The 14986-nt window shown below is 34.4% G+C and overlaps 1 protein-coding gene across 1 annotated transcript in view; it reads left to right on the top strand.

Moving 5' to 3' along the window:
- Window positions 1-14231, top strand: part of LOC139842886 (homeobox-leucine zipper protein ATHB-52-like) — an 80097-nt gene extending 65866 nt beyond the window's left edge. Inside the window, exons 2-3 of the mRNA XM_071832986.1 lie at window positions 11934-11976; window positions 13512-14231. Coding sequence (XP_071689087.1) covers window positions 11934-11976; window positions 13512-14101 — 633 coding nt within the window. The 3' untranslated portion in view covers window positions 14102-14231. The remainder of the gene's footprint in view (window positions 1-11933; window positions 11977-13511) is intronic.
- The last annotated feature ends 755 nt before the right edge of the window (window positions 14232-14986 follow it).

Here is a 14986-nt window from a genome sequence, read left to right as displayed (position 1 = left end):
GTTTGTAAGACATTCGAAGAACGTTCCAAGAATGTCTTGGTTTATAAGAGACTTTCGTTTGAAAGATGGGGGATATCACATTGGGAAACCCATAAGTTACGATGTGTTTACTTTGACGCATATATTGCGGGGAACCCAAATGCTATTTTACGCAACGGGTTAAGAAATTATTTTGACTCAATATATCCGAATATTGGACTTCGTGATTTAGAAAAAGCGGCTAACATGCAACATAAAGAAGCATGTTATGCTTACGGATTAGTAATGTTCGCTTCTCACCAAAGTGAGAACAAGAACATCGGGCTACAACTATTAAACAAAACGTTTCCACAAGTGACGGAGTCGGTAATTGGGGTAAGAAATGAGGTTTTTAGATTATTACGGGACTGTTGGACATTACGTAACCCTCGTCCCTTTGATGACGTTACAACACGCTGTCTTATCAACGGCCATAACGGTTATGTTGCACAAGACCAAGGATGGGAAGTAGTCCTAGTAAAACCAGAATGCATGACTTGTTTCTGGACGTATGAATTACGTGTCTTTATTGCCTTTGCTGAACGACTTGTGTACTAGCTAGAATTGTCTTCACAACTATCTTGTATCAAAGTTATTGTGTGCTATATTTCATGCTTTATGTAAAATAAGCGGTATTGTAAGTTTGTAAAATATTGTATAAAAGTTTGAACGCGAAATATTATTATAATCAGTTTTTCATATAGAATTGTAGTAGTTGAATTGTATATTAGCTACTAAGTATGAACTTAACGGGTAGGTACTACCCGAATTTAAACTTATAAAACGCTAATATGAAGAAAAAGCTTTTATAAATGAGTTCATATTATGCTACGAAATACTATTAACTACTCTTAATATTCTGTATGATTAACTTGTTCCATTTAACTATTTTGAAGGAAATGGCACCGACTACTCGACACACCGTGAATATGAATGAAGAGGAATTCCGTACTTTTCTAGCTTCAAACATAGCCGCAGTACAGGCTGCGCTACATACCAACAATAACCTTGGATCTAGCAGTACAGGAAATCGTGTAGGATGCACCTACAAAGAATTCACTGCCTGCAAACCTTTGGAATTTGATGGAACCGAAGGACCGATCGGATTGAAACGGTGGACCGAGAAGGTTGAATCGGTGTTTGCCATAAGTAAGTGTACTGAAGAGGACAAAGTGAAGTACGCTACGCATACCTTTACAGGTTCTGCGTTAATATGGTGGAATACCTATCTAGAGCAAGTGGGACAAGATGATGCGTACGCACTACCGTGGTCAGCATTCAAGCACTTGATGAACGAGAAGTACCGTCCCAGAACCGAGGTCAATAAGCTCAAGACAGAACTTAGAGGGTTACGAACCCAAGGATTTGATATTACCACGTACGAAAGACGATTCACAGAATTGTGCCTATTGTGTCCGGGAGCATTCGAAGATGAGGAAGAGAAGATCGACGCATTTGTGAAAGGATTACCGGAAAGAATCCAAGAAGATATAAGTTCACACGAGCCCGCCTCCATACAACAGGCATGTATAACGGCTCACAAACTAGTGAACCAGATTGAAGAAAGAATTAAAGAACAGACTGCTGAAGAGGCCAATGTGAAGCAAGTCAAAAGAAAGTGGGAGGAAAACGGTGATAAGAATCACCAATACAACAACAACAGCAATTACAACAATAATCGCAACAATTATCCCAACAATCGCAACATCAATCGCAACTACAACAAACGGCCCAACAACAACAACAACAACAACAACAACAACTACAACAATCATCCCAACAACAATAATAACCGCAACAACAACAACAATCAGAAGCAGCTATGCCAAAGGTGTGAAAAGAATCACTCGGGGTTCTGCACCAAATTTTGCAACAAGTGTAAAAGAAATGGTCATAGCGCGGCGAAGTGTGAGGTCTACGGACCAGGGGTTAATAGAACGAAAGGAACAAATGGTGTCGGAACGAGTAATGGCGGAGCAAGTAGTGTCGGAGCAAGTTATGCCAATGTAGTTTGTTATAAATGTGGAAAACCAGGCCACATTATTAGAAATTGCCCGAACCAGGAGAACACGAATGGACAAGGCCGTGGAAGAGTTTTCAATATTAATGCGGTAGAGGCACAGGAAGACCCGGAGCTTGTTACGGGTACGTTTCTTATTGACAATAAATCTGCTTACGTTTTATTTGATTCGGGTGCGAATAGAAGCTATATGAGTAGAGATTTTTGTGCTAAATTAAGTTGTCCATTGACGCCTTTGGATAGTAAATTTTTACTCGAATTAGCAAATGGTAAATTAATTTCAGCAGATAATATATGTCGGAATCGAGAAATTAAACTGGTTAGCGAAACATTTAAGATTGATTTGATACCAGTAGAGTTAGGGAGTTTTGATGTGATAATCGGTATGGACTGGTTGAAAGAAGTGAAAGCGGAGATCGTTTGTTACAAAAATGCAATTCGCATTATACGAGAAAAAGGAAAACCCTTAATGGTGTACGGAGAAAAGAGCAACACGAAGCTACATCTTATTAGTAATTTGAAGGCACAAAAACTAATAAGAAAAGGTTGCTATGCTGTTCTAGCACACGTCGAGAAAGTACAAACTGAAGAAAAGAGCATCAATGATGTTCCCATTGCAAAAGAATTTCCCGATGTATTTCCGAAAGAATTACCGGGATTACCCCCACATCGATCCGTTGAATTTCAAATAGATCTTGTACCAGGAGCTGCACCAATAGCTCGTGCTCCTTACAGACTCGCACCCAGCGAGATGAAAGAACTGCAAAGCCAATTACAAGAACTTTTAGAGCGTGGTTTCATTCGACCAAGCACATCACCGTGGGGAGCTCCTGTTTTGTTTGTCAAGAAGAAAGATGGTACATTCAGGTTGTGTATCGACTACCGAGAGTTGAACAAACTTACCATCAAGAACCGCTACCCACTACCGAGAATCGAAGACTTATTTGATCAACTACAAGGCTCGTCTGTTTATTCAAAGATTGACTTACGTTCCGGGTATCATCAAATGCGGGTGAAAGAAGATGATATTCCAAAGACTGCTTTCAGAACACGTTACGGTCATTACGAGTTTATGGTCATGCCGTTTGGTTTAACTAATGCACCAGCTGTGTTCATGGACCTTATGAACCGAGTGTGTGGACCATACCTTGACAAGTTTGTCATTGTTTTCATTGATGACATACTTATTTACTCAAAGAATGACCAAGAACACGGTGAACATTTGAGAAAGGTGTTAGAAGTATTGAGGAAGGAAGAATTGTACGCTAAGTTTTCAAAGTGTGCATTTTGGTTGGAAGAAGTTCAATTCCTCGGTCACATAGTGAACAAAGAAGGTATTAAGGTGGATCCGGCAAAGATAGAAACTGTTGAAAAGTGGGAAACTCCGAAAACTCCGAAACACATACGCCAGTTTTTAGGACTAGCTGGTTACTACAGAAGGTTCATCCAAGACTTTTCCAGAATAGCAAAACCCTTGACTGCATTAACGCATAAAGGGAAGAAATTTGAATGGAATGATGAACAAGAGAAAGCGTTTCAGTTATTGAAGAAAAAGCTAACTACGGCACCTATATTGTCATTGCCTGAAGGGAATGATGATTTTGTGATTTATTGTGATGCATCAAAGCAAGGTCTCGGTTGTGTATTAATGCAACGAACGAAGGTGATTGCTTATGCGTCTAGACAATTGAAGATTCACGAACAAAATTATACGACGCATGATTTGGAATTAGGCGCGGTTGTTTTTGCATTAAAGACTTGGAGGCACTACTTATATGGGGTCAAAAGTATTATATATACTGACCACAAAAGTCTTCAACACATATTTAATCAGAAACAACTGAATATGAGGCAGCGTAGGTGGATTGAATTATTGAATGATTACGATTTTGAGATTCGTTACCACCCGGGGAAGGCAAATGTGGTAGCCGATGCCTTGAGCAGGAAGGATAGAGAACCCATTCGAGTAAAATCTATGAATATAATGATTCATAATAACATTACTACTCAAATAAAGGAGGCGCAACAAGGAGTTTTAAAAGAGGGAAATTTAAAGGATGAAATACCCAAAGGATCGGAGAAGCATCTTAATATTCGGGAAGATGGAACCCGGTATAGGGCTGAAAGGATTTGGGTACCAAAATTTGGAGATATGAGAGAAATGGTACTTAGAGAAGCTCATAAAACCAGATACTCAATACATCCTGGAACGGGGAAGATGTACAAGGATCTCAAGAAACATTTTTGGTGGCCGGGTATGAAAGCCGATGTTGCTAAATACGTAGGAGAATGTTTGACGTGTTCTAAGGTCAAAGCTGAGCATCAGAAACCATCAGGTCTACTTCAACAACCCGAAATCCCGGAATGGAAATGGGAAAACATTACCATGGATTTCATCACTAAATTGCCAAGGACTGCAAGTGGTTTTGATACTATTTGGGTAATAGTTGATCGTCTCACCAAATCAGCACACTTCCTACCAATAAGAGAAGATGACAAGATGGAGAAGTTAGCACGACTGTATTTGAAGGAAGTCGTCTCTAGACATGGAATACCAATCTCTATTATCTCTGATAGGGATGGCAGATTTATTTCAAGATTCTGGCAGACATTACAGCAAGCATTAGGAACTCGTCTAGACATGAGTACTGCCTATCATCCACAAACTGATGGGCAGAGCGAAAGGACGATACAAACGCTTGAAGACATGCTACGAGCATGTGTTATTGATTTCGGAAACAGTTGGGATCGACATCTACCGTTAGCAGAATTTTCCTACAACAACAGCTACCATTCAAGCATTCAGATGGCGCCGTTTGAAGCACTTTATGGTAGAAAGTGCAGGTCTCCGATTTGTTGGAGTGAGGTGGGGGATAGACAGATTACGGGTCCGGAGATTATACAAGAAACTACCGAGAAGATCATCCAAATTCAACAACGGTTGAAAACCGCCCAAAGTCGACAAAAGAGCTACGCTGACATTAAAAGAAAAGATATAGAATTTGAAATTGGAGAGATGGTCATGCTTAAAGTTTCACCTTGGAAAGGCGTTGTTCGATTTGGTAAACGAGGGAAATTAAATCCAAGGTATATTGGACCATTCAAGATTATTGATCGTGTCGGACCAGTAGCTTACCGACTTGAGTTACCTCAACAACTCGCGGCTGTACATAACACTTTCCACGTCTCGAATTTGAAGAAATGTTTTGCTAAAGAAGATCTCACTATTCCGTTAGATGAAATCCAAATCAACGAAAAACTCCAATTCATCGAAGAACCCGTCGAAATAATGGATCGTGAGGTTAAAAGACTTAAGCAAAACAAGATACCAATTGTTAAGGTTCGATGGAATGCTCGTAGAGGACCCGAGTTCACCTGGGAGCGTGAAGATCAGATGAAGAAGAAATACCCGCATCTATTTCCAGAAGATTCGTCAACACCTTCAACAGCTTAAAATTTCGGGACGAAATTTATTTAACGGGTAGGTACTGTAGTGACCCGAACTTTTCCATGTTTATATATATTAATTGAGTTTGATGTTTACATGATTAAATGTTTCCAACATGTTAAGAAATCAAACTTGTTAAGACTTGATTAATTGAAATAGGTTTCATATAGACAATTGACCACCCAAGTTGACCGGTGATTCACGAACGTTAAAACTTGTAAAAAAACTATATGATGACATATATATGGTTATATATATAGTTAACATGATATTATGATAAGTAAACATATCATTAATTATATTAACAATGAACTACATATGTAAAAACAAGACTACTAACTTAATGATTTTGAAACGAGACATATATGTAACGTTTATCGTTGTAACGACATTTAATGTATATATATCATATTAAGAGATATTCGTACATCATAATATCATGATAATATAATAATTTAAAATCTCTTTTGATATTATAAACATTGGGTTAACAACATTTAACAAGATCGTTAACCTAAATGTTTCAAAACAACACTTACATGTAACGACTAACGATGACTTAACGACTCAGTTAAAATGTATATACATGTAGTGTTTTAATATGTATTTATACACTTTTGAAATACTTCAATACACTTATCAAAATACTTCTACTTAACAAAAATGCTTACAATTACATTCTCGTTCAGTTTCATCAACAATTCTACTCGTATGCACCCGTATTCGTACTCGTACAATACACAGCTTTTAGATGTATGTACTATTGGTATATACACTCCAATGATCAGCTCTTAGCAGCCCATGTGAGTCACCTAACACATGTGGGAACCATCATTTGGCAACTAGCATGAAATATCTCATAAGATTACAAAAATATGAGTAATCATTCATGACTTATTTACATGAAAACAAAATTACATATCCTTTATATCTAATCCATACACCAACGACCAAAAACACCTACAAACACTTTCATTCTTCAATTTTCTTCATCTAATTGAACTCTCTCAAGTTCTATCTTCAAGTTCTAAGTGTTCTTCATAAATTCCAAAAGTTCTAGTTTCATAAAATCAAGAATACTTTCAAGTTTGCTAGCTCACTTCCAATCTTGTAAGGTGATCATCCAACCTCAAGAAATCTTTGTTTCTTACAGTAGGTTATCATTCTAATACAAGGTAATAATCATATTCAAACTTTGGTTCAATTTCTATAACTATAACAATCTTATTTCAAGTGATGATCTTACTTGAACTTGTTTTTGTGTCATGATTTTGCTTCAAGAACTTTGAGCCATCCAAGGATCCATTGAAGCTAGATCCATTTTTTCTCTTTTCCAGTAGGTTCATCCAAGGAACTTAAGGTAGTAATGATGTTCATAACATCATTCGATTCATACATATAAAGCTATCTTATTCGAAGGTTTAAACTTGTAATCACTAGAACATAGTTTAGTTAATTCTAAACTTGTTCGCAAACAAAAGTTAATCCTTCTAACTTGACTTTTAAAATCAACTAAACACATGTTCTATATCTATATGATATGCTAACTTAATGATTTAAAACCTGGAAACACGAAAAACACCGTAAAACCGGATTTACGCCGTCGTAGTAACACTGCGGGCTGTTTTGGGTTAGTTAATTAAAAACAATGATAAACTTTGATTTAAAAGTTGTTATTCTGAGAAAATGATTTTTATTATGAACATGAAACTATATCCAAAAATTATGGTTAAACTCAAAGTGGAAGTATGTTTTCTAAAATGGTCATCTAGACGTCGTTCTTTCGACTGAAATGACTACCTTTACAAAAATGACTTGTAACTTATTTTTCCGACTAGAAACCTATAATTTTTTTGTTTAGATTCATAAAATAGAGTTCAATATGAAACCATAGCAATTTGATTCACTCAAAACGGATTTAAAATGAAGAAGTTATGGGTAAAACAAGATTGGATAATTTTTCTCATTTTAGCTACGTGAAAATTGGTAACAAACCTATTCCAACCATAACTTAATCAACTTGTATTATATATTATGTAATATTGAGATACCATAGACACGTATACAATGTTTCGACCTATCATGTCGACACATCTATATATATTTCGGAACAACCATAGACACTCTATATGTGAATGTTGGAGTTAGCTATACAGGGTTGAGGTTGATTCCAAAATATATATAGTTTGAGTTGTGATCAATACTGAGATACGTATACACTGGGTCGTGGATTGATTCAAGATAATATTTATCGATTTATTTCTGTACATCTAACTGTGGACAACTAGTTGTAGGTTACTAACGAGGACAGCTGACTTAATAAACTTAAAACATCAAAATATATTAAAAGTGTTGTAAATATATTTTGAACATACTTTGATATATATGTATATATTGTTATAGGTTCGTGAATCAACCAGTGGCCAAGTCTTACTTCCCGACGAAGTAAAAATCTGTGAAAGTGAGTTATAGTCCCACTTTTAAAATCTAATATTTTTGGGATGAGAATACATGCAGGTTTTATAAATGATTTACAAAATAGACACAAGTACGTGAAACTACATTCTATGGTTGAATTATCAAAATCGAATATGCCCCTTTTTATTAAGTCTGGTAATCTAATAATTAGGGAACAGACACCCTAATTGACACGAATCCTAAAGATAGATCTATTGGGCCTAACAAACCCCATCCAAAGTACCGGATGCTTTAGTACTTCGAAATTTATATCATATCCGAAGGGTGTCCCGGAATGATGGGGATATTCTTATATATGCATCTTGTTATTGTCGGTTACCAGGTGTTCACCATATGAATGATTTTTATCTCTATGTATGGGATGTGTATTGAAATATGAAATCTTGTGGTCTATTGTTACGATTTGATATATATAGGTTAAACCTATAACTCACCAACATTTTTGTTGACGTTTTAAGCATGTTTATTCTCAGGTGATTATTAAGAGCTTCCGCTGTCGCATACTTAAATAAGGACAAGATTTGGAGTCCATGCTTGTATGATATTGTGTAAAAACTGCATTCAAGAAACTTATTTTGTTGTAACATATTTGTATTGTAAACCATTATGTAATGGTCGTGTGTAAACAGGATATTTTAGATTATCATTATTTGATAATCTACGTAAAGCTTTTTAAACCTTTATTGATGAAATAAAGGTTATGGTTTGTTTAAAAATGAATGCAGTCTTTGAAAAACGTCTCATATAGAGGTCAAAACCTCGCAACGAAATCAATTAATATGGAACGTTTTTAATCAATAAGAACGGGACATTTCACTATGAGCTATTAATGGGCTTTATATTTGTTTAACTAAATGATAGTTTGTTAATGTTAATATAAAGATTTACAATTGGGCGTCCCTATAAATTACCATATACACTCAATCGGACACGATGGGCGGGGTATTTATATGTACGAATAATCATTCATTTAACCGGACACGGGAATGGATTAATAGCCACTAGAATAATTAAAACAGGGGTGAAATTATATACAAGGACATTTGGTATAATTGATAACAAAATATTAAAATCTTGGGTTATACTCAGTCGACATCCTGGTGTAATTATTAAACAAAGTATTAAAATCTTGATACAGTTTAAGTCCCCAATTAGTTGGAATATTTAACTTCAGGTATAAGGATAATTTGACGAGGACACTCGCACTTTATATTTATGACTGATGGACTGTTATGGACAAAAACCAGACGGACATATTAAATAATGCAGGACAAAGGACAATTAACCCATGGGCATAAAACTAAAATCAACACGTCAAACATCATGATTACGGAAGTTTAAATAAGCATAATTCTTTTATTTCATATTTAATTTCCTTTATTTTATATTTAATTGCACTTCTAATTATCGCATTTTTATTGTTATTGTATTTAATTGCACTTTTAATTATCGTACTTTTTAATTATCGCAAGTTTATTTTATCGCATTTTTATTAATCGCAATTTCATTATCGTTATTTACTTTACGCTTTAAATTAAGTCTTGTATTTATTTATTATTTTACATTTGGTTTTAACTGCGACTAAAGTTTTAAAATCGACAAACCGGTCATTAAACGGTAAAAACCCCCCTTTATAATAATAATATTACTTATATATATATTTGTATTTTTATAAAAGTAAACTAATATAGCGTTAAGCTTTGTTTAAAGATTTCCCTGTGGAACGAACCGGACTTACTAAAAACTACACTACTGTACGATTAGGTACACTGCCTATAAGTGTTGTAGCAAGGTTTAAGTATATCCATTCTATAAATAAATAAATATCTTGTGTAAAATTGTATCGTATTTAATAGTATTTCTTGTAAACTTTAATAGTATTATATACCCCTTAGCTTTGACATCAGAAATCTAATGCCCAATAACCCCTTTTCCTTTCTCCGCGTTCGCACCTAAAAATGTAAACAACGAGAGGGTAAGCTAAAGCTTAGTGAGTGCAACAATTATACATACATATATATAACCCATCTACTTGCAATCGCACCCACCAAATACCTCTTACGAAAATATAACTCAATAGCATGCCGTTATACTCATAATGCTAACAACTCGTACACTAACACAACACCACGTAAGCATATACTCAATACAATATATATATATATATATATATATATATATATATATATATATATATATATATATATATATATATATATATATATATATATATATATATATATATATATATATATATAGCATGCTTATCCAACGTTCAACAACATAATATGGTTAACCATAACGCTATGGTGCTACCGGCATGTGGTTCACACCATACGCATTTGAGTCTCACTCTTTTATAGTACTACCGTCTCGTGGTTCACACTTTGGCGCAACAGGCACGTGGTTCACGCCTCATTTTATAGTGCTACCGGCACGTGGTTCACACTTGATGCTAACGGCACGTGGTTCACATCATAATTTTATAGTGCTACCGGCACGTGGTTCACACTTGATGCTACCGGCACGTGGTTCACATCATAACACCCATCACATACATGTTATGGTACTACCGGCACGTGGTTCATACCATAACATTCACAAATAAATACGCCATATACATGTACGCATAATTATTCCACTCACCTTATAGACTGGGCGATGAATTAACAACTCCGCAAGCTTCAAAGTGAAGTACCTAATACAATAAGTACACATTCAATACATAACTAGTGGAATTAACCACAATACTCCCTCTTGAGCATTTAATGACCCAATTTGCATTAAATGGCTCAACTACACCAAAACTGCCCATTAATGGCTAAGACTTGTCATAAATCACTAGGAACAAGTGATGTAAGTCTACTTACACCAACTAACCCGAACTAGGGGCATTTCATACCCATTTCACCCAATTAGGTCAACTATTACTCATTTGACTCATTTTGACTTTTACACTTGCAATTTTAGTCAAACATGACCCATTAACAATTCTTTCATCATTTACAAGTGTATTAGTGACTAACAACAGCATCTAACACTTACAAATCTGAATTTACATAACCGAACCCTAGATTATAGTTATTAGGGTTTCCTTACATCAATATAACCCAAATTCGCCCATTTAACCCCCAAATGGGTCTTACAAGTCTTAAATGGCCCAAACCCTAGCCATAGATTAACTAAAACTTAAAACATGGAGTTAAGACTTACCAACACTATTGGGTCGTAGCTAAGAACAAGGAGAACAATTTTACTTCTTGCTCCAAAGATCGATTCACAATTCTTCACTCTCGAATCTTACTCTTAATTTAAATGGGTTTTATGTTTTGAGAGTAAATAGAAGAAGAAAAGAGAAAAGAAATTGAATAAATGAGATAAGTGGTTGAGGTTTAAAGTTCTAATCAGATCCATACGTGAAAAGATGAAAATACCCTTGGACCATCCCTTTTTAAATAGGAAAAACGGGTCAGATCTGCAGCTTTGTCGCGTCGCGGCCTCAATTGTCGCGGCGCGGCAATACACTGGATTTTCGAGCTGTCTTAATTCACTCCTGACTTTGATTTGCTTTATTTGTCGCGGCGCGCCCAAGATATCCGCGGCGCGGCAATGGCCTGTAACTGGCCATTTCGACTATTTTAAATCAACAATGATTTATTTGACTTGTACACCTCGTTCACGCGCGCTTCCTATATTAGTTTTAAATTCGTCTTTAAGTCTCAAATGACCTAACGCTATCAAAATCTATGCATATACTTATACATGCATCCAATCTCAAATGTAATATATGAATATATCTTGTATACATCGAGTTAACACTTTATATCGTTTAATCACATAAACAAGCGAAATATAAACGTTCTAACGATTAAATAAGTACCTTAACATATGTATGAAGAAAACGGAATGTTACAGTTTAGGGGACGTTACGACATTTTGATGATTTCCAATCTTTTGATTGTTTTGTAGATTGGTCACTTTTTTCGTTTTTGTCGTCGTGAGCTTTTATCAGGTTATTGTTAATTTAGCTCGCTGGTGTTAGTGTTGCTTTTACGTTTCATATAATTTTCATCTTTTTGATGAACTCTTATTAGGTTATATAAGTTTATTGTATTATGCCCAAAAAAAAACTCATTTTCTACTCAGCGAGAATTGAAAAAGTCAAAATACTACCTAACGATTAAATTCATCTTTACTTATATGTGTCTAACCGTCTATAATAAAAATCTTAGTCTCTATGTCCATGTTAATCTATGATACGAGTCACTTCTCTTAAATGTCCCCAAAATTAGTTGAATTCAAATCCTTTCATATAATAACCATGTATATCTCTAATTAGCGACATGGGTTGAATAATATTAAAGACAGCGGTTGAGATGGAAAAGAAAAAATTGGACGTCTAAGTTCATATGATCCCTTTTAGTATATATAAGTTATAGTTTAGTTATGACCTTATTATTATAAGTAGATTTGAATTTTAATTTTAATTTAACTCGAATAATACGGAGTAATTGGATAAGGATTGGAGCTTCAAGTATTTAATTGTAATTTAACTAATTAAGATATATGCCTGTAGGGTCATTTCCACGTGAACACCATACTCTAAACTCAACTTAGATCACTTTTTTGAAAAAACATCTTTAAATTAATAGATTATTACTTTAATTTGTTTAGCATACAACCGTTAAATTTTATTTTTTTATTTTTTTATTTTTTATTTTTAAATCATGATTTAGATGTATTACATATACACGTTTTACAGTAATCAATGGTAATACTCGATTTCTGTTTTGGATATTCAACGATAAAATTTGACTTCAATCACAAAACATGCAGCAGCCTTCCGTTGTCCTGTCTTTGAACGTTTGATGGTGATGGATTTTGAATTGAACTAGTTATACACTTATACTTAAATTTATAATCTACTGTGTAGTTCGTACCTAAAATTTAAAACCTAACAATCGGATATTAATCTGCTAGCTACAAATTTAGATTATAATAAATGTCTTCAAAAAAATTATAAACTGTGCATATTTTTTTTACTCAAACCAAAAATAATATCCACTGTATGCAAATTGATACGTTCTTTTAACTTTGGATCTAAAAATTTAAAATATTAGTTTCTAGCTAACATATTTTTTACTCAATACAAAAATAATATCCACTGTATGCAGTCTTATGATCTCAATTTCTAGATATTATTTATAAATGTATAAGTAAACATAAAGATAATCATAAATACTAACATGGTCTATTTTTCTAGACAAACTAAGATATTAAATATCATATTTGACTAACATTTTTGTTTGAGACTAATGTAGTAACAAGCCAACAATTAATCAACTTGTATGCACCTGCCAAATTAATAAACACCTATCTACTTTGGCTTTCATTTTCTTCCCTTCTATATTTGGGATGATTTTTCATTAGGTATCAAAAGCCACCAAATAGTTGCATTTGTAGGACCCTACACCTTTCCTTATATAGAAACAACTTCCTCACACTCATATCCACCTTCATCTCAACCCTACCCTTCTTCTCTATAAGCAAAACAATCATACAATTTCTCAATCATGCATCCCTCAACTTTCCATAACCAAAAATCCCCTCATATACACATTACCAAGAGACTAACTAAAGATCAAGTAACATTGTTGGAGTCGTGTTTTGAATCCAACAAAAAACTTGATCCGAAGCGAAAACAACAGCTTTCGCAACAGCTTGGGATCCCTCCAAGACAGATAGCCATCTGGTACCAAAACAAACGGGCCAGATGGAAGAACCAGAGCATGGAGCATGACTACAACATGCTCCAACTTCAATTGGAGGCAACATTAATTGAAAATACACACCTTGAGAAAGAAGTTGAACAACTAAGAGCAGAGCTAAATAAGGTACAAACGGAACAAACAAGAAACAGTAAGTATTACAACAATGGTCATCAACATCAAGTGGATTCTAATTCGCTATCTAGATGCGGTGAAGAAGTTGGAAGTTCATCAAGAAGCTTGGAAGATGATGTGAACAATTTTTATTGTTACGGGCAACAAGTTTTTGAAGTCGAGGAGATGTATGCTGCGGCTTGTATGATGAGTTCTGATTTGGGAGTTATAGATTCGACAAAAAACTATTTTTAGACATATCTTAAAGTTTACGGAATTTGTTTGATATTACTGAATTCAGTTTAAGAATGCGATGTTTCAGTTTCGAATACTTTCTGTTTTATGTATCTTCACTAGTACTTGGGCACGTACGAAGTAGTTAATGTTTAGGTCATTATGGATAAATTATAATCTTGATTGATATATATTGACGATTATTTGACGTTGAAAAAGTTACATAATTTTTACATATAACTTTCAGAGATTTTTGAAAGCGTCCGTTTTCATGGTGTGCAACAGCATTACAAGTATTAATAATTCACGTTTAATCTAAAAATTTCTAGTATTACTTGATATATTGGTTTTTTGACTTTATTAATCTTTTACAGTACTATGACTTTGGTAGGGTTCTTACTTTTAACCGATATGCTTGGATTGTCCTCAGACATAGTAAGTCCTTACATTTCAAAAGAAAGAATGTTTTGATCCTAACCTATGGACTGCGGTCATTATAAATCCATCACAAAACATTATTAGAGATAGTGAATAATTTATTTGGTCACTAACATAGTATAGTATAGTGATCAAAATTTAGTAACAACTTTTCTATTGTTAATTAAATAGGGAGTAGCATTATCAGTGATCAAATTATTAGTCAATACTCGACACTAAAAGATCGTCACAACTATTTTTTTTTTTTTTTTTGTAGTAAATGTTTTTACAGTTACAAGATTATAGTTCCTAAAAATGAGAACAAAATATGACGTATTCTTTAGTAACGCTAATCATATACGAGTAATATTTTGCTTGTACTTTTTTGCAGTTTTACCCTTACTAATAATGTATGCTATTAGAAACATTTTGAAGTTACTCCAGAACCATTTATGTGTATAGATGGAGCTCAATATCTGTCTACCAATA

Source organism: Rutidosis leptorrhynchoides, chromosome 4 (assembly GCF_046630445.1).
Source record: "Rutidosis leptorrhynchoides isolate AG116_Rl617_1_P2 chromosome 4, CSIRO_AGI_Rlap_v1, whole genome shotgun sequence".
NCBI lineage: Eukaryota > Viridiplantae > Streptophyta > Magnoliopsida > Asterales > Asteraceae > Rutidosis > Rutidosis leptorrhynchoides.
The sequence above is the reverse complement of the archived record's forward strand: the minus strand, read 5'-3'. Positions and strand labels throughout refer to the sequence as shown.